The sequence below is a fragment of the Chinchilla lanigera genome, unplaced genomic scaffold (assembly GCF_000276665.1).
Source record: "Chinchilla lanigera isolate Chin_1 unplaced genomic scaffold, ChiLan1.0 scaffold00009, whole genome shotgun sequence".
Lineage (NCBI taxonomy): Eukaryota > Metazoa > Chordata > Mammalia > Rodentia > Chinchillidae > Chinchilla > Chinchilla lanigera.
The window spans coordinates 15,622,463-15,644,466 of NW_004955410.1; the positions used below are offsets into that span (position 1 = coordinate 15,622,463).

Below are 22,004 nucleotides of genomic sequence, written 5' to 3' on the forward strand. Positions count from 1 at the left end.
ACAAAGTTCCTTTCATAAATACCCTCACAGACTTGTGCTCTTTGTCTTTATAGTGACACTGGAAGAAATCCGCTGAATATGTGGGTTAGTGAATGAAGGAATGACCTCCCCTAAAAATCTTCAACAGGTCACTCATTGGCTATGTAGGTTTCATTTGAAACTTATTGGCTAATGTTTGTTTGAGGCCAACAGGCATACAAGACAAGATGAGAACCTGAAATTTCAAGTGAAAGGATAGGAAGCTCTGCTTTTCTCAGTAGACAATTGTGCTATAAGATTTATCGCCTTGAAAATATGTAAAGCTGTGACTTTATTTTTGTACTTTTTTTTTTAACAATGTGTATGGGAAGCGGGTGGAGAGAAGCTTCTCTCAAATTGTCCTGTATTTTTGGCACTACATTTCCATCTTCCTTCTGCTCCTTCTTTCTCAAATTGAGCTGTTCTCCTCCCAGAAGCATCTCCCAGGAAGCTGTCATAGGTCTGAGTAGCTGTGAAGCAAGCAAGCAAGCGGAGAAATGTCTTGTTCTTGTGGAATTTAAACTGGCCACACTTGCTGTGTTATAAAACATCAACATTCAGGTAGAAATAAACAAAACCCACACAAATCGCCAGGACTCTGGGCACAGCTTTTAGTAGGACTTCTCACACAGCAGGAAAGCTACAAGATTTGAGATAAGACTATCATGGATGAAAGTTAAAGACATTTCATTCACTTGAAAACACAAGAACAAAGGGCCAAGATATAAAAGAACATTCTTCTGAGGGATGAGCTATCCACCTGAGTTCTAGGGTTGGGCAGTGATGACCTCTCAGGCAGCTGCTGTCCACTGCACACATTGTAAGCACACAAATGGGTTAATAATGTGGAAGTTTAGGTTAAAATTCCTCCTTGAAAAGGCCTTGCTAAATGTTGTCCCAGAATATTAATACTATGAAAGAAAAAGAAGGTATTCAGCTTCAGAGACACAGATCTGAATCCTGCAACTTCTCCACAGTTGGGCAAGATGGGAATACTTTCTTTTCACTGTACGCTGTTTAACATATGAAAATGTTTTTTAAAAAACATCTTTCAGAAACCTACTTTTTCTACCAATATGAGAGAGGTTAATAATTTTCACAGATAAAGCCAAAGACCGAGGGCTCATTTCTGGACTACTCCATAGCATTTATAAAGCAAGACGTGTCTCCCAGGCTTCCAGAAATTGAAGGCAAAATGGCCAGGCAGGAACAGGAGAGGGAAGAGGGAAAAGGAGAGGCAAGTCACAAGCACACAGCGTGTGGTCTGCTCCAACTTGGCAGGTGTCTCATCTGGGGAGTTCTGGCTACACGAATGAGGCTGGACTTGCAGCTACCTGTCACTGTCAGTGGACAAGCAGAGCCAGACTGTCATCAGCACTCACGTGGGTGGCAACAGAGTGGCATGAAGGCACACAGCAAAGGCTTGTGGCCAATTTGTTGGCTTTGCTATGGGAGAAATTTTCCGTTTAAATATATTACAGAGCTCATCTCTAACAAAATCGTGTTCCTCTTTGGTGAACACTGTAGAAGAAATCCCAGACAGTATACATTTATTCCAAAGCAGGATCTACACTCCTTAGTCTGCTGCCTGCTCGTGAGACCATCAAAGTGTTCATAAACAGAATAGGGATTTTCAGGTGGGCAGACAGAGACAGTGTTTAACACCGAAAGGTCACAGTGTTGTTATGGTTTTCACCGATCTCAAGCAGAGCTTTTGTGCCTCAGGAAGACAATGTTAAATTTACTTTCAGCATAAAACTCTGCCACTGAAAATTCTAACTGAAGCCAACATGCTACATGCATGGGGGGCAGGCAGAACGACCAAAGGCTGATTACGTGAGGAGGACCTCAGCAGCCTGGACCCCTTCCCACTTGGCTGCCTGGGTCACTTCACAACCCTTTCCAGGGTCCCTGAGTGTTTGATAACCTGGTAAAAAGGCCAGGTTGATGAGCAACAGCTCTAACTTAAATCTGTGGAATGCAGACAGAGGAATAGACACTTGATTCTACTCACAGATATCAAATGATATATGCTAAATTCTAAAGAAAACTATTTCACCAGTCTCAATTAGTCTTCAAAATGGAAAAGCTGCTTCTGTACTTATGTAAAATACAATATGCCATATTATACTATTTGTTACTTCACAAAGTTTTTAACACATCATTTTCACACCTCTAAGTCTATAAATGTAGGCTGCAGCAGAAGCCCTATTAACATGTCTCATCAAAACTGAGTCCTACATGCCTGGGGCTCTCGCCACTGTCACACCAGGGCATCTGGGGCAGACATATGGTGACCCTGGTCTACAGAGAGACGAGAATCTAACCTTCACCCTGCACATGACGGAGGTGGCATTTGGAGAGGGGGTGGGGAAGAGAAGCAAGCGCAGGCTTGGGAAGGGAGGATGTTAATGACAGGGTAAATAATGACTTTCAAAGAGAGGACCAGGCAAGTTTCCTAAAAAAAAAATTCACCTTCATTTTATACCCTGAGAATAGGGGCACATGACGCTGAGGGAACAGACAGGTCCATGACCTTGTTCCCTCCGTGGATGGTGACTGCCATACTGACCACACCCTCTTCTCCCTTCTTGGCTCCTATTCTTGCAAATATTGCCCTTATCATTCTATTCTGTGGGGACGGGGTATGCTTACATAAGCTAATTTTATCAACTCCCAATTTTTAAAATGTCTATATCTGAACTTGGCTCAGAGCACATTTTCAGTCCCTTCTTGGCCGTATTACCTGGATGAATAAAATGAACTGCAGTTTTCTTGTGTTCAATTCAAAGCTCATATTGTAGTACCAGGGTTCAGCACATAGTAGATGCTTAATAAATTTGGTTGAGTTAAAAAGAATTTAAAAAGATGAGAAATGATTTCTATGTCCAGCAACAGGAGACTCATTGAATAAACCAGGGTGTACCCAGCCAATGGAAGATTATTCAGCTGCAGAAGAAACGTAAAAGCGTAAGGGAATGAGAGGCTTTTTGTCTGCCAGGATTTTCAAGCAAAAGCAATGCTGCCTGCTAGAACACGCATAAAGAGATAGTGGAAGATTGTGTGAAACAACAAAAATGATTACTACCGCCACAGGCTAGAGCAGCAGGCAGAGAAAGCAGGTAGGGACAGGGTTTCAGTGCATACCCAGTTATATTGTTTGGTTTAGAATGATGTCCAGACATTCAAAACAAATAATTTGAGATGAATAGTAATTTTTAAAACAAAAGACAGAAAAGTTAATTCAGAGGCAAAGCAAAAAAACTCTGTGACTTGGAGGTTTCAAACTTGAGGTGAAACTAAAAAGATCATTCTGCGCTTTTGCCTTCCCCTGTACACTGAGTTGCAATTATCACCAACTACAATGTCTTACTTGTTAGCAACCAGGCGCATCACAGTCCAGTCCTTGGGAAACATCTCCGGGCGGATCAGTATTCGGAACACAGTGAATATCTGCAGCAGGAAATCCTTGGACAAGGAGGAAATAGATCATTTTACTGACTTAATATAACTGTCACTACACTCACACATGCACACACACACACACACACACACACACACACACACACACAGTACTGTTGCTACCATTGCCCAAGCAATCGTAGAGAAGACAAAAATCTTTAATAATCTACTCAGGAATAGGAACTGTCACCTTTGCGACTCACAGCACCCGAACACATGGGCTTGCTACCCACCCGAGCAGTCCCTTTTCTTTACTTCCCCATGCACAGTGGAAGTAACTTCATTTTTGTTTATAAGTTCTAAAAATTTAGAATGTGTAAACAAAGGGGAAAACAGACGATTAGCAGGCAAGTGCATTCCTTTTCTTTATAATAGTATCCTAAACATGAGAACTTTTCAACCCCAGAGAACAATAAACTGTTCTGATTCAGATAAGAGGGTGTCAAAATTTAGAGAGGCATGTCCATCAAAACACATCTTATACAAAAATCTGTTTCTCAGATGTTCTTGAGGTACAGTACTGAGAAGATGTGTAGTGTTGTGGAATCTGAGTGAGTTTTCCCACGTATGCTGTGCAGTCTACATGGCAATGAGGGTAGGTGCGAAGCTAAGTCCTGGGACGAGTGCTTACCAGCTATGACTGCCATGGTACGTTCTCCTCAGAGACATGCCACACCAGCGGGACGCAGGATTTACTGAGGTCTGATTTTTAAGCTGATTGACTTAAAAATCGGACCTCTTTTTCTTTTTCTTTTTTTTAACCTGTCTTTATTTGTTTTAAACTGACAGATAGCACTGTACAGTCTCACCCTGTGCCATTTAATATTTTGAAGTGTACAAACATTGTGAAATAGGTGGATCTAGTTAATTAACAAGTGGTATTTCACATAGTTATTATTTTTGAGGTAAGAGCACAAAATACTCTTGATAAGAAGCTCTTACCACACATGGAAATACCACTTCTTTAAACACTACAAGAGATAAGGCCTCAAACCCTGTAGCCCGTGAAAACAAGGAAACAATGGACCACAGGTAGTAAGTGAAACGGAGGTTTCCCCACTTTAAACGGACTTGGCTCATCCGGCTTTGCTTTAGATACACTATTAGAAAACCTAAAGATTTTTTTTCACCACGTTAAATGATTCTAGGGAAATACACTTCTCTAACAATCAGACTGAAGGCAACAGTGTAATGTTGCTTACTAAATTAAAGAAAACTCAAAACACAAGATTTTTATTTATCAAACCCAACAACACATTATGTTAAATGTGTAAACTACTTGAATATAAGATTATGATTGTCACTCATATAAGCAGAAGATACAAAGAATCTAAAATCTGAGGACCATGTGGTTGCTTTTTGTTTAATTTTTTTTTTTTTTTACACATTCTAGCAGCTTCAATCAAGCTCATAAATATTTTGACAAGAATTTATTTCAGCTTCTTTGGCATCAGCACCATACGTGGATACATAGCAGGCGACATACGGAAACATTCCCACTAGGTGATCTGCCTTTGAATGCCCATGTCTCCAAAATATGTCTCCAAAAACACCAGAAGTAGTTTCCCAAACGAACTCCGCTGCCGGAGTCAGATAATCTGGGGGCTGAGACGCTATAGCAGGCCCAAGCTTAGCATCCACGAGGCCCTCAGTTTAATACTCACACTCCTGTCCCACTGAGAAAACACTTTACATTCTAGCCGTCCCTTGAGATAGAAGATCATTAGCATAACTAAAATTACTACAGACCCTGTGTCTCTAAAAGTTATTCTAATGGTTTTTCAGTTGATTCTTTTGGAATTTCTCAGACATGAATACATATAAGCTCTGTAAAAGTTGCATTTGCAATTATCTCTGAAAGGTTTCCTATCTTGTGTTATTTGCTTAAATAGATAGTAAAAGAAAAATCATGAAAGCAGAGGGTAGTATAGTTTTTCATAGATTACAATTAGGGAATTTAAATGAATTCTAAAATACTGAAGTTTCATTTTCTGGCCTCACAACTTTTACCAGCACTGGAAATTAGAGGTAGCGTTTGGCGGTACTGTACGTTTTTACACGTAGGGTTGGGCTGGGAATGTGATGTCAGTTGCAAAACTGGCTGAAAAAAATTGGCTACAGGAGGCAACATCTACCCTATGGGCGAGCAACTGTGGGTGTTCTTTTCCAGTGCTGGGGACAAAGCAAGTGTTATTCCAGATGTAGTACCTGGGGGCAGATAATTTGTTTCCGTGCCCTCTCTTTTCCCTATTCCCATTTATCTCACAAAACACAAGGTCATGCCAGTACCTGGCATTGTACGCATGCCTGCATTGACATGAATTTTTATTTCCCCCAAGCAAACTTTTCAGGGTTATTTTTTAGGTTATCTACTTACATTTATTAGCATGGACGGAACCAAATTTAAAAAAATCCATTAACATTATACTGAGAATCAGAAAATCTAGATTTTAATTCTGGTTCTGCAATTAAATAGCTCAATGACCTTTGCAACTTATTTAACTTTTTTGGAACTGAGCTCCCATCCTTGGAAAAGATGTGGGCTTTGAGGTCTTGTGCAGTCAGAGGAAATTTTTAAAAAATCAATACTGTATTATCATGTACCTATTCATGTTGTACTTTCCGATTTTTCTTGTTTCTACACTAGAGGCTAACGTTTCATTGGATCACACTGGGACAGCATAAATATTTTCCAATGTGACATTTACATATAATCTAGTTCAGGAAGTATTTGTCAACTACCTACCATGTTTCATTTCCCATTCTGTTCCAGTGTTGTAAAGCAATCAGTAAGACCTGAATGCTACATTCACAGAATCTCTTTGTTCCCCTAAATACTGTGGCATTTGCTTGTCTGCCCTTTATGTACTTTTCAACGCTAATCATTTCACTAAATATGTGCTTTTGCTATACAGATACAATTATTTTGCACATCTAATTTACAGATTCTTTTTATCGTACAAAAAGAACACATCCCTGGCTATAACACTCCTTTGGACAGCACAACAGAATAAGTGCTTCTCATGCCACTGTTTTAAAGCTGACAGTTTGGGAATGTTTCTCTGATTGTTTATGTACTGCAACACGGTGACTTAACCTTATGACTTGTATTCTTCAAATTAGGATTCAAAATAAAAAAAGAAAAGGAGGTGCTATTCTGGAGAATTACTTTTTCTGTAGCACAAGGGGTTCAAGCAAGAAAATTCTTCTGAAAATCTTCCAAAACAACAAAAAGCCCTATGTTCAAATAAACAAAAAAGCAGGAATGATTTCTTGCTATGATTTTTGAAATTATCACAGATAATCACTGCTTTACTATGTGCCAGGCACTGTGTTGGATGCTGGGGATACCTGGTAAGGCAGAAAACATTCCTGTATTTATTTGCACAGCAAATATTTATGGAGTGCCTGTGACAAGACACTGCAATGCTTTCTTTGCTTTGATGGAGCTCGTGCCTTGGGGGGTGGGGAGACAAATGTGAATCCATGAACCACACAGGTGTGTGCACACTTTAGGAACCAGATCATTCTGGTTCAGGCAGAGGGACAACATTTCCAGAGAGAGCGAAGGTAGGCCTGCACTGCAAAGGGGACCAGCAAGCAATGGGACGAAAGAGTATTAGGGAGAAATAAAAGACAAATGGGGACAAAGACAAAGAGAGCTCAAAGAAATAAATGATAAGTAAACAGGCATAAATAAAAGCTAAAAAAAATCCCTCATACTTTTCTACTATAATGAGTTTGGAAATTTACCCTAACAGCAATATAGAGACATTGGAAGTTTTATGTAGATGTGCAGAGGGTCAGATTTGTGTTTTACAGTGAGTACCACATAAAAAGGGTTTTGTATTTACACATGATACCATGATATGAAATTGACACAACACAGAAATCAGGTTTATGGGACCCAATTGGAAAATACAGAAAGAGGAACTGTTAGACCATGAAACACAAGTTAAGATATCCAGAAAATAAAGCATTATGAGGTGGGTAGACAAATTAAGAGCAATCAACAGAAGACAGCCTTCTGGAAACATTTCTTTTACTTATGATTAGAGTACATACAGGCAGATGTTATTTTTAAAATGTGCTATAAAATTTAGATATAGACTACCCTTAATATGGGCTTGAAGTCAATTAAAGGGAATTAGCAACTATCATCACATTAAAACCTACACCCTTAAAATAGAATATTTAAGTATTCTCGGAAATAATTCCAAAATTGTCTTCAACCTTTTGACTGTGATATACTTATTTTTATTAAATCAATATTAAAATAAAGACAATACGTCAAAATAATAATATAGAAAAGATGGTTTTGTTGAAGCAGGCAGAATTTTACTAAGAGGGTTCATTCATGCAATGAAGATTTTATATTCTAGGTTCTGTGCTTCCCAAAGACGTGCTCCCTAGTCTCGAGGAGCCCGTAGTCGTGGGAAATACAAGAGACAGCAAATAATCATAGTGTGTTGTTGTATGATATCAGAGAAAGTGGACTATAGCCTGACCTGGAGTTTGTAGCATGAGCAGAAATGAGGTAAGAGATTAACAGGACTACACATTTGAAAATGAAGCTGTGGTAGAATAGACATTTCAGATAGAAAAGAATTACTCCAAAGAACTAGAAATCACATACATGGTTTGTTTGGCTAAGGTGCAGGATGCGTGGAAGGGGCTGAAGGCCGTATGGCTGACAGAGACTGGACTTTGTCCTGAAGTTAACGGCAAGTGCTCAGGGTTATAAAGCTGAATTGAGCTTTAATCAGATAGGATTTTTTGAAGGCTTGTGGGCCGGGGTATGGAAGATGATGAAATATTATAACAGTGCTGTACTTCCAGAATTTGTATAATCTCATGCTTACAGCAAGATTCCCCATGGTTCTATATGAAAAGTCATAATCAACAAAGAACAAGGAGGCTCAGGCCGGATATCCATAAAATACCAAGGATATGGACAAAACTTTAGCCCCCAGAATAAGGTGGGTGTATAATAAAACATGACTGACTATAGAAGGAGAAAAAATACTTAATCACTACCTAGGGTTGGCTTTTGTTCATTTTAAAATAATGTAATGTTCTATGGAAGGAAAAATTAAATACAGAGTGCCAGCCCTCGGGTCTTCACTCCCACACACCGTGTTCTGACACTGTGACTCACGCCACTCACCCACAGGAGGCTAAGGGCCAAGGAGAAGAAAGAGCTTACTGCTCAAAAAGCCAGGAGCCACTTCAGCAGTGACCCTGCAGGCCCCTGCTTCTTCAAGCACAACTGCAGTTAAAACACCATTCGTCTAAGTAGGTATGCGAGCACTTTATAGTTTTAAAATTTGTTTTGATTTAGTGAACCACTGGGAAATGCTGACAGATCTTTCTTTGAACTGGTAAGAATAAACGAAAAAGCAATGATGATAAGGATACAGTGCAACAAAAAAATAGAAATTTTTTGTTTGTTTGTTTCCTTGTTTGTTTTGAGACAGGGTCTTGCTTTATAGTTTAGAATGGCCTTGAACTCACTATGTAGCCCAGGCTGTCCTTGAACTCACGGCAATCCTCCTGCCTCAGCCACCACAAAAATATAAATTGTTATACATAACTCACCAGTATCAATTGCAACTTAAAATGCATATCTCCTATGACCCAATCATTGTACTTCCAGGCATTTATTCTGTAACAATAAGGGCATAAGTCCATAGAGTTCTATGCATATATGCATTTACTGCAAGACCCTTTCTAGAGTGCAAAAACCAGGAACATCCTGAATGCTGAGCACATGGAGAATGGTTAAATTATGGACCATCCTTTTAATGAGATTCAGAAAAATGAGGTACTAGAATATATAATATTCAAGAGACATTGCTGGGGCTGGGGATTTAGCTCAGTGGCACTGTACCTGCCTGGCAAGCGCAAGGTCCTGAGTTCAATTCCCGGTACCGGAACCCCCCCCCACCAAAAAAAAAGAGACATTGCTATGTGGAAAAAAAGTGCAGAACAATATAAACAGTATAATCATACTGTTTAAAAAAGTGTGAATGCAGACATCACAGAGAGCTGTTGAGAAGGAAACACCGCCAAGTGCTAACAATAGCTACTTCTGGGGACTAGGACATGAGTGGGGAAGGGAAATGACATGTTACGGCTTTGGTGAGTCCCACCAAAATTCATGGGTTAGAACCTTAATTCCTCAAGGCGGCATTATTAGGAAGGAGGCTTCATGGGACGTACATGGGTCACAGAGGCAAGCATTCAAGAATGGCTTCATGCCCTTCTCACTGAAGGGAGGTCTGCTTGTTTTCTAGAGTGGGCTGTTACAGAGCAAGTGGACCCCTTGTGTGTGCTCTCTCTTTTGCACATGCCCACTTGCACTTCCACTTTTCACTGTGATCTGCAGCAGCGTGAGGATCTCGCCCCCAGGTCAAGTAGATTCTGACACTATGCTTAGGACCTTTAGCATTGGAAAACAGATTACAACAGGATACATAGTTGGACTTATTTTTTTAAAATAGTATAGTTAGGTGGAGTTTTTGGTGTCTGATCCTAGTATCAACTGTATTTTTCCATTAAATATCACTATATTAATTTATATCTTGCCTCACTGATAATTCCCCTACTTATTTAATTTGTACCATAAATGTAGGTATTAAAAATCCTCCAAACCCTCCCTCTACTAATTTGGCCTTTCTCAAATGCTTCTGTAACCAGAAATGCCTCATTTCCTTTAAGGACTTGATAAATGAAACTTTACACAATTTGATAGCAAAGGTTTGGTTTAGGAAAGTTCAGGGGGAAAGGTGAGTTTAGCTGTCTGAGCCAAGAGCTCAGGATGTTAATAGAATTCTTAGCTTTCCCAGTTACTTGGGATAATAATAACATCCATCAGTCTTCATGGGAGGGCATGAACTGTGTGTGATGTCACAGAAGTGTTTAGCAGCACATCTAGCTTATGGTTGTCGGGGTGGGGAAGCGTTCTGTAACTGCTAACAATTATCACTGTTGTATCTTGAAATACCCTTAAAACTTCATTATTTAGATGCGCTTAGTAAGAGGCTGTTTACTTAGCCTTGATATCCCCAATATCTAGTCAACACGGTTAATAAATGTGGAATCAGATAACTGGTATCTGTCATACAATAATGGGTTTGCCTCATGGGGTCCTCTTGAGAGGTAAATGAGCTAATATTAATCAGCTGTTCAGAACAGGGCCTGGTACATATTATATTCTATATAAAATGTTTAGTGTTAGGGTCCTCGGCCCCACTACTGAATAACACTGAAGTCCAAAGCAGCTCTATAATTTTTTGGTCTTACTGTCTATTTGGCAACAAAATTTGACCTGACCTATCTGTAGTCTCTCTCCTTCCTAGAGTGAGTATTCTGTTTTCCTGCAGATCCTACTGCAGGTACTATACTATAAGTATATGAACCATATTGTATTTCTGGAGTTGGAAGAATTCTGATTTTCAGAGCAATAACTTAGCGTCATTAAATAGTTTTCACTTGAAGGCCCAGCTAATTCTGAAGAGGGAAACAGATGTCCTTTGAAAAGGTGTGCTGGAAGACTGAAATAAAGTCTACGTAAAATACTTCGCTCATTATTTCCCCTTGCTTTGACAATGTGAATAATAAATATAAAACTCAATACCTAGATTAACCAAGTCTCTTAATTTATGCTTCTTTGCTACCTCTGAATTCTCAGGCTCCATGAAAATATATGGCCTTTTTATGGGAAGGTTTGAAATATGAAGTCATAGACTTCTTAAGCAAAATCTAATTATTCCTTAACTGTGTTAAACAGTCAATTTCTGATGAAAGTAACCTGCAAAGTTACCTGCCTTTTGATGCATGGAGTTTTGTATTCAGAATGAGTAAGTTCTAAGGCCTTTTATGTATTTTTAATCCTGTGCTCTAAATTGAACATCAGAATGAAAAACATGATGCCATATGCCAATTAGTTAATGGTAGGAAGATTGTATTTGCCCCAAATCATTCTTTGTTTTATATAACTTAGTTTGTCCACTGTTCCAAGGCAGTAAAAGGATTCTTCTGAGATCATACAGTATCTTCTAGGCACTGAAAAATCCCTAAATGATCCTATGCACCATCTATATGAAATAGCTATAGATTTTCCCTAAAACAAACATTGCAGTATCACCAGACTTGTCCTGTAACTCTCCACCACTCAGCATGTAAGCGTTCCTCCTAATACAATGGCTCCTATAGGCAAAGTGTCTGGAAAACTGAAGAGATGAAAGAGAAATAAAAGTAATTAAGAGCAGATGACAGGTCATCCCTCTGACTGAGGATAATCAACTTCTAAGCTTTGAGTAACACCACACAGGAACCACTGCAATTCTCCAAATTTCAGCAAATACTGAATTTTTATAAACCTGGCATTCTTATTTTCCACTTCATGTCAGCCTGCCAGACTGGCACAGCATACTGACCAGATTGTAGCTGATAATGAATATCAAATATAACTCTGCCACTCTAGCCAGAAAGTTGTAGTCAAAACTTCTCACTATGGTTTTAAAAGGATAAAACCAGCCAATATGGTTACATATGCTCCCTGTGCATTAAGGCAGGAGCTCTAGGCACACTTAGCTGGAGTTAGCCTATTTGCTTTTTAGTGCTTTCCTCTGTCATTGTCTCTAGTTTGCTGGACTTTTATGACAGGTGTTTCAAATCCTATGTCCTTCTCCATCATCAGGATTAATTGCTTTGCTTGACAAAAAGAAATCTTACAGAAATCTTACAGAACCAGTACAGAAGAGCAGATCTGTGAACAAAGCTGAGAAAAATAATTTAGAATTTAATGATGAGACACAACAACTGTCAAGAAACCATCTGAATAGTAATGAAGAAGAACAAGAGAAACAACAACAAAAAATAAAGGAAGTAATTTAAAATGTCACTTACCCTTAGTTCTTCCTTTGTATTAAAACTGTCAAGAAGCTGTTGATAATGTCTATCTGTCATTTGTCGCAACAGGGACAGGAGACAGGCCACAAATTCTCCCTAATTAAAAAAAAAAATCAGATTTTTTGAGGAAGGACATAAAAGAACATCAGTAACTTCCTATGAACTACCTTCAGCGAAAATACTTCAAAAAACCACTATGATCCAAATTCATCCTGCAAAGTCTTAATCTACATTACTCATAATAGCACAACCAAAGTTTCTCCCTGCGGTGATTACTATTTACTTGGGACATAGGCATTTTAAGATGGATGTTTTCACTTGGGCAAAAGCTTTTTCACTTGGGAACTCCATACAATTATGGACATAGAGTTTATGACTACTTATTGAGCACTTAAAATGCCTCCACTCGTTGTAAAATTTAAGCCTTATATCAATGCTTAGTGACTGGGATGTAATACTGAGTTGAAGAAGTTAAAATATAGGTTCAAATGGGCTGTAGGACTTGCTCCAAATCACACAACTAGAAAGTGGCAAGAGTGGAGCTATCAATCCCCAGGTCTTATTCACTCCTAAGTTCTTCCTGTAACCTCATACTCCATTTTAAATTCCCATGACCTCCAAGGGCTCATCAGAGTATAGAATACTGGCTCCAATTCCCTTTGGAAAATAGTTTTCAGTTAAACTGTTCTTTGTGCTTGAGCTGTATATGATTTGCTCCTAGAAAGTCTCATTCTTAAAAACTAAAAATGATAAAATATGCACAGAATTCCTTAGATTTGAAGGCTTATATAAAATTCCTATCACATTTCCTAATGCACATGTAATTTAAAAAAATTATGTGTGTGCAATACTAGACATTGAACTCAGGGAATTTACACTGAGTTATATCTCCAGCCCAATTAATTAATCAATTATTTAAATTTTGGAACAAGGTCTTCTTCAGTTGCTAAGTTGTCCAGGCTAGAATCAAACTTTCAAACCTTCTGCCTCAGCCTCCCAGAGTGCTGGAATTACAGGCATCTATGACTGTGTCTGCTAAAATTCTTTTATTTACAGTGTAACCATTTTTACTCAGCAAAGAATTTATCTACTTTTAAATAGAGTAATAACATTTAAAACAATATGAAAACAACAGGAGAAGCAACCAGCGGTAACTAATTGTATATTTACAGAAGTGCAGTTTAATTGGCAATTGGTTTCTTTGAGTTTACATGGGAAGAGACAATAGGCTCACATGTGAAATTAGAGCCTAAAAACTCTGAGAAGTAGGATTTTTCCAACAGAGACAGCTGGGTCAGCACAGTATGGCGCATGTCTGATGTATGTCCATCAGATGCGATAGGTTTCCTGAAGATACAACATCATGCCCATGTCAGGCAAGCGGAGATTGAGGTTGGTTCTTTGATGTGGACAGTAATTTGCAAGACAGATATAAGGCATAGTTATTCTCATACATAAATTAATTAGTTAATATGTACTAACTACTATGGGCTAGTAGAAATATCCCCAAAGCTTAATGCATTACCTTGCTAATGAGCAAAGGTTGATATTTCACACAAATGAAAAATTTGAAGAAAAAATATTAATAATTTAGGGCATGTGTGTGAGGAAATAACCCAGGGTTAAGAAAATAACTATGTGAAAGGACTGCAAGAACAATACAAGTGTTCACACAGGACTGGCAATGGAGGTAAACAGATATAAAGTGTAAGATGAAACTTCACCAAATGGGACACTGCAGAAAAAAGATTATTATACTTGAAATTCTCTAAAATAAATCACTCAAAAAATTGAGGGAAAAGAACAGAGGAAAAAGGTCAGTGAATTATAGGGCAACTTTAAGAAGCAGAATATATATGTCTCTGAAAATGAGAGCAGAAAAAGTGAAGACAGAAAGGGGGGCCCTTCAAAGACTCTGAAACCTAAAAACAAAAATATCAAAAAAGCTCTATAAACCTAAGCACAAGAAACATCAAGAAAATCACACTGAAGTGCATAATTTAATTGCTCATAGCCAGTGATAAGGAGAAAATCCTAACACCATTCAGAGAAAAAAGCACTTTACATAGAGTAATAAAAATAAGGATGAGTGAAGATTTCGCTTGAGAGAAATAAAAGCTAAAAGACAGTAGAACATCTTTAGAGTAATGAAAGGGAGGAAAAACTACGAAAACTATCAAATAAGAATTTATTATCTAGTGAAACTATCAAAAATGAAGATAAAAAAAAAAGGAAGATAAAAGTGCTGAGGATGTACCTCAGTGGCACATCACCTGCCTAATATGAATGAGGCTCCTCAACACCAGGAAGAAAAAGTGCACAAGAAAGGCCATTTCAGGCACGCTAAGGCTATTCACATCTTTTCAAACTGTACAAAAGGTTCTAGGGCAAAAGGCAAAAGGCAAAAAAAGAAATCAAAGGGATACAGATTTGAAAGGAATTTTTAACAAGCTGTCTTAGTCACAGACAACAGATTCGGGCACATGAAAAATGCTACAGAATTCACAAAGAATTATTAGAATTAAGAGACTTTATCAATGTCCCAAAATATAAGATCAATGTTCAAAAGCCAATTTTGCATCTACATACTAGAGATGAACAATCAGAAATCAACATTTAAAATAACACTATTCATAATACCATTAAAATATGAAATAGTAATATGTATGACAGAGTCAGTGTCCAATCTGCACACTGAAGGCTACAGAAGACTGATGCAAGAAATTAAAGCACACATAAATAAACGGAGAGATATACCATGCTCATGGATGAGGACTCAGTATTATTAAGGTGTCAGTGTTCCTCAAATTCAGTGCAATTCCAATCACTATTCCAGAAAACTTTCCTGGCTAGAGAAATTGAGAAGCTGATTTTAAAATTTATATGGACATGCATTAGCCAAAATAATTTCAAAAAACAAGAGCAAGTTGAAGCACTTATCCTATTTGACTTTAACATTTATTGCAAAACATGGTAATTGCAAGAGTGTATTAATAGTGTTAAAAACTAAAAAATATATAACTGGAACAAAACAGTCAAACCAGGGAATTTTCTGCATGTACACCAACAAGTAAATGAATAAAGATGCTATAGTATTGTGTATCTACACAATGGAACACTACTCAGAGATAAAAATGACTCATTGACAAGGATGAAACTGAAATAAATATGGTGTACGAAATAAGCCACACCCCTGCCTTCTGTCAAGGAAAAACAAAAGCCAAAAAACTCCAACAATAACTTATTTTGTGATACCAATCATGGAAAATGCAAACGTAGGTATAATGACAGATAATTTAATACAAAAAGGAGGTCAACAGTTGCTTGGGAATTCAGTACTAGGAAGGAGTGAGGCAGAGGGAATATAAAGGGACATAAAACTTTTGTGAGTGATGGATATGTTCATCATCCTGATTATTGGAATAGCTCACAAGTATGTACCTATATCAAAACATATCAAACTGCTCATGTTAAAAGTATAAACTTATTGTATTACAATTATATATCAATAAAAGTAAAAAAGACATGGGACAACACCAGTTTATAGAATAACACTATTTGTTAGTTACTGTGCTTTGACTCCCCTGTGGAGTTCATTCTTGATTAGACACATAGTAGGTACATATTATCAATTTCATGTTAGAGATAATTATCTGTTAAGGTTCAGAAATTTATCCCAAGTTTCACATGTAGAAAATGACAAAACTGGGGTATAAATCAAGTTGTCGCTGGCTCTGTAATTCTGTGACTCAGTGGCTCTCCTTCCTACTTCCCAGATTGCTTTGACTTTAGATAAGAAATGTACTTTGAGGTTATAATTTAAATACACATTAAGTATAGTAGAATCTGTTGATAACTGAAGTCCATATTAATTGTGTCTTCATTTAAACATGCAAATCTAGTTGGTAGAAACCCATCTAGTTTTAATTTTTTACTTTTTCCATATCCTACTTGTACAATTTTAATACATCTACTAGGTAAATACTCTTAAATGTTTCAGCCTAGCATCCTATAAATAGTGAGATATTCTGAAGTCTGAAACATTGCATGTTATTTGAGTAGTTTTAGTAAGAAAAAGCTCAATAGCACATGGACTTTCACAAAGTCTTTACAGTTGCTGTACATAGGTGACTACTTCTTTGAATCTCAGTTATGAACCAGGTTTTTGTTGTCTCTGGCTTAGGCTCCCTGCAAATAATTTATCATTCTGATATATAACTGCTGGCACATTTACAACATGTGGTCAATTCCAACATCTTCCTCTACAATTCACTTTTATTTATTCATTTAGTCTATTTCAAAACTGCATGAACATTTAACCCTGTTAAGTGGAGTAAATGTCCAATACTTTACCGATGCATTCATTCTTCAATCGTAATGTAGTTTTATTTATTTTTAAGATAGTTTATGAGTGTGTCTATATGAAAACCCTAAACTCACAATTTCTCATAAAGCATGAGTATAAAAACATCACTGGATAAAATTCACTTAGTTCAAGTGTGGCAATTTCTTAACAAATTGCCTTTAAAACTGCAGTGTTTGGGGCTTTGCATCATTCTAAGTAGAGAGAGAGTACAATGGGCATTTCCGTCAAAAACTGTCAAGAGTACTAGATGACTACACTGATGACTACATTGACAGTCTTCAAGGAAACTTCCATTATATAGATGCATGATCTGTTCCAGATATTTCTTACAAAATTCTCTTGCCTTCCTTTCCTTTCCCCTAACTACAAAGCCCACAGTGTGTAAAAACTTTAGATAGCACATTAGAGTGTCTATCTAGCACGGCCCGTGTGGGCTGACTCACCTGCACTGTAAGGGTTACTCAGGAGAATTATTTGCAAAGAGGCATTTATAAAGTGTAAGGGATTTTAGAGTCCAATTAGTTGAGGGTGTGAAGCAAATGGCTCTTTATGCTGCTTTAGGCAATCTGCTTCTATGTACAATTAGATTTTGGCAAGGAACAGATTACAACGTCATTTCCCCCCTAGCTGGAAAGAGTGTTTTGAAGTTTAAAGAACAATTGGTAGAAGAACAAGAAGTGTAATCCTTTTAAATAGTAAAAATGAGGCTACTGCAATCTGGAATTATGATACAGTGGAAACCAGTGCATACACCGAGGTTGCCGGGTGAGCGCAGGAAAAGTTCATCATGACAGGCTCATGGGAAGCGCTTTTATTTACAGTATGTCCACTTAGCATTGGTATATTTTATATGTAATATAATATGTGTGCCTGTAAAAGCCGAATATGCTCCAAGTAGGACTGCCAAGTAAAGAGTCTTAGTTTAGCAAGCCTGTTCTCTGGGACAAAATGAGGAGGGTATTAGACAGATCTTCAATGTCCAGAAAAAACTGACTGTCTGAATGACCAGCGCATACTTCTCACCACCGAACTAGTTATGACCACAATGCTGTAACTATCACTTCTTCAACATCGTATTAATGTGCCCACTAATGTTACTATAATAACTAATGACTAAAATTGACTCATCAGGCCACAGGGTGTTGAAAGATTTTCACAAATTCGATGAAATCCTCACATTAACTTTGGTATATGAACAACTATTTTCTCTTTCAAAGACAAAGAGACCGAGATAGAGACATTAGTAACTTGAGCAACACCCTACAGTCAATGAAACAGCGAAGTAGGAATCAAACCGCAACTACCTGAGGAAGTCTTAAAGCATAAGACCAAAGATGCCAAATAATTTGCATGTGTTTCCTGAAAAACTCTACCTCACAGACCTTTAGGAGTTTCTCACACGTAACAGGCACCACAGGGCTGTGTGGGGAAGGACTTGATGTGATTTTTCTACAGTCTGCAGTATGGTCACCTGTGTGCCCATGCTCCTCATCACCACCAAGAGGCTCTGCCTTCTTTGGTCTCTTCCCTTGTACTGGTAATGAATTACACTGTGATGGTCTAAAGACCACACACGCCCCACAGACAGGAGTGCAAGACACCTGCCACATGGACACAAGCAGTTTGAAAAAGTACTGTCAATTGTGACCTCAGGCAGCCTTTGGCCCTGTCTAGCATTTCCCACAATTCTGTTTGCCGTGCTGTTATAATTTCAGAATTGTCTAAGCTTTTTAAGTGGTTAAAAATGTTATTATGAAGAACACAACGAAGGGGACTTCCTTCCTCTTCTGGGTGAAAGGGCAAGTGGACTTCTCCCCACCTTCCTGCTGAGCACAATTAACAAACTGGGTGTTAGAGAACACACGGGAGACTGAAAAGAGAGAGGACTGGCTGGGAAACGCTGAACTCAAGGAAGGACATGGTGCCGAGTTCTCTAGGTTCTCTTTTTGTCTCGCATATCCTAGACTAGGAGCAGAAGAGGGAGGCAACCTTGAAATACCAACGTTTTAATTTTCCATTGGAAAAGCCCTGATAGAAGCCTACTCCACACCAAAGGACCGGGAAAGGAGGAGGCTAGGAAGATAGCAGTTTTAGTAATAACTGTTCTACTCTAGCTAAACACTACAAATCTGGCTTCACTGACACATCTTCAAAGTGAAGCGCAAGGCTAAGCTTCTACCCGCATGAAGCTGTAACCAGGTTCCCAGCTCTCCCTGAGCTTTGCCAGAGGAAGTCTGATGGAGAGCAGGTGCCTTCACCCCCAATGGGCAGTGTCAGTGAATACAATACGGGGAGCTGGGACTGCTAACCCACTGGCAGAACAAGTCACACTTTCCCTTCTCCACTGGGCGACATCAGAGGAGGCCCGGTGGAGAGTCAGGAATTCATTTCCGCTCTACAATTACTAAGGCCACTCCCAGGATGGCGTCAGTAGAGATCAGGTGCAGGGCCAGAGCTCTCCATCCCTACCCCCCATCACAGGGAGCCCTCTTCTCTCAGGTGTCAGTAAGAACAGCAGAAGACCTGGGCTTCTACCTCCACCTGGCAGTAATAAGCTGACATCCTCTCCTTCTACAGGCAAGTGATATCACACAGCGCCAGCTAAATCAGATGGCTTAAATAAAATGCAGACTCTTATAGTACAGAAATGTTTAAATCTCCAATGAAAACCATTCATTATAATAAGAATCAAGATCTCAAGTTGAATATAAAAAGACCATCATCAGATGTCAACAATGAGTTGACACAATGCTAAAATGATTGGATATATCTTATACAGAAATTAATTTAAAGTGGTTCAGGGACTTAAATGTTAATTATACGATTATAATGCTTCAAAAAATGAGGCGGTAATCTTCAGGACACAGGACTAGATCAAAAGAGTTTCTAGACTTGATACCAAAAGCACGATCCATAAAAGGAAGAATTAATAAACTGAATTTCTAGATGGTTAAACTCCCCAGTCAACCTGATTGGCTTAGGAGATTAGTACAGCACACTTCTGGGCGTCTCTGCGTGGGTCATAGGGTTGTGGCCTTGGGACCATATCTGGTCTCTAGTCCCTTCTCTAGTTCTCTTCTCCTGTGCTCTGCTTTCCAGCCACCATAAAGTGCACAGCTTTTCTCTGCCAGATCCTTCGCTGACTGTGCACGGAAGCCTCTGAAATCGAGAGGCAAATAAACCTCTCCTCCTATACCAGGTGGGTGTCAGGCATTTTGCCTGAGCAGTGGGAAAGCTGACTAATACAATTTCACTGAAATGAAAAAAAAAAAATGCAAACCCTTTTAAGAGGATGAAAACGAGCTACAGAGTGAGAGAAAATATTTGTATGCCACATCATTGAGTAATAAACTATACAATACCTAGAATATAGAAAGTACTCTCAATATTCAACAGCAAAAAAGTAACTTGGTTCGAAAATGGGTAAAAGACATGAAGACACATTTCAGTGAAGAGGATATATAGGTGGTAGATAATTATGTGAAAAGCTATATAGGAATTCCACTAGTCATTGGGGAAAGGCAAATTAAAATCACAAAAGAGATTGCTGTATACCTATCAAAATGCACCCTCGCTTAAAAACCAATGGCAACACCAATGCTGATGAGGGTGTTGGGAAATTGGAACATTCATACTGTGTGTATTTTCCATTAGGGAAAAAAGTTTGGCAGTTTCTTAAAAAATTAAACATGCAACTACTATATTACCTACCATGTGGAAATTTATGAAACAGAAATGAAGATGTTTGTCCCATAAAACTCTACATACATATGTTTCTAATAGTTTTACTAATGATAGCTTACATCTGGAAAGAATCCCAGTGACCTTGGTTGGTCATTGGTCACTGTGGTACATCTGTGACAGGGAGTAATACTTGGCACTAAAGAAGAACTACGGATACATACTGCAACCTAGATGACTCTGGAGAATTATACTGTTTTAAAAAAGCCAACCACAACAGGTCATATACTATATGAACACACACACACACACACACACATACATACACATCTCATATTCTTGAAATACTGAAATTATAGAAGTGAAGAACAGAGTTGTGGCTGGCAGCTGTTAAGGAGGAGACAGAGGTAGAAAGGAAGTGGGTTTGCCTACCAAAGGGTAACATGAAGGACTCTTGGTGTGGTGGAGGTGTTCTGCATCTTGACTATCAATGTCAATGTCCCAGTGGTGATACTGTTCTATCTATAACTCTGCAATAGATTACCACTGAGGAAGCTGGGTAAAAGGCATATGGGACATCTTTATAATATTTTTTCTAATGGATATAATTCTAAATTTATCACAGGAGGCTGGGGATTTAGCTCAGCAGCACAGAGCCTGCCTGGCAAGCACAAGGTCATGAGTTTGATTCCTGGTACCAGAAAAAAAAAACCAACCAAATAAATAAATAAATTTATCACAAAATAAAAAAACATTTCAGGTTAAAAAATAGTGAAAAGCAAAACAAAAAGTTGAAAACAAGAAACTCCAAACCTTGAAACCCACAAACTCCAGGGACATAAGAAACATCAACACTACGCTGTGAAAGTCTGCTGTGGATCAGGCAAGGCACCTAGTATATGAAGGAAACCCTTACAGGTGGGTAGTATTTGACATATGAAATCCCCTTAGACCGAAGAGAAGTTCTTTTTTTTTTTTTCCAGTACCGGGAATTGAACTCACGACCTTGCACTTGCCAGACAGGCCCTGTGCCGCTGAGCTAAATCCCCAGCCCCTAAAGAGAAGTTCTAATGTACTTTTCTTTAAATGAGGTAGCGCAGCTACTACATAGGAAGCTTTTTGGTATTGTTTTAAAGAGTTTACTAAGGAGTTTGACTTTACTTCTCCAAACCAGAGTTCAGTTCCTTCAAGTAAATCTCAGTGCTCAAAACAAATTAACTGCATTACCAGCTGGATCATATAACAGCTGGCCTCAGCAGGAAAGCCACCAGAGACTTATTTCTTATATAAAAGTAAAGATTATTTTCAGCAGGGCCTAGGAAAACATCCTTTAAAATGCAGATCCATAGAACAGTATTGATAAAACTGATGGCCAAAGGTCAACACTTTTGTAAATAATTTATACATAAAAACTTCAGCATCTACTGCCATTTCTGAAAATGATACTACTTACTTGGAAGAATATTCTTAATAACGGCATAAGAGTGCTTTGAGATCAACTGAATATTAATTTTAAAAAGAAACGTGTGTAATGACCTGTAATATTATGTGTAAGATCAGT

The 22,004-nt window shown here is 38.3% G+C and overlaps 1 protein-coding gene across 1 annotated transcript in view; it reads right to left on the reverse strand.

Annotated features, from left to right (window-relative positions):
- The window catches only part of Dock4 (dedicator of cytokinesis 4), a gene marked incomplete in the record, with an annotated part of 287,342 nt that overhangs the window by 74,422 nt on the left and 190,916 nt on the right, over window positions 1–22,004 (reverse strand). The window contains 2 exon segments of the mRNA XM_013510564.1: window positions 3,392–3,486; window positions 12,394–12,492. Coding sequence (XP_013366018.1) covers window positions 3,392–3,486; window positions 12,394–12,492 — 194 coding nt within the window.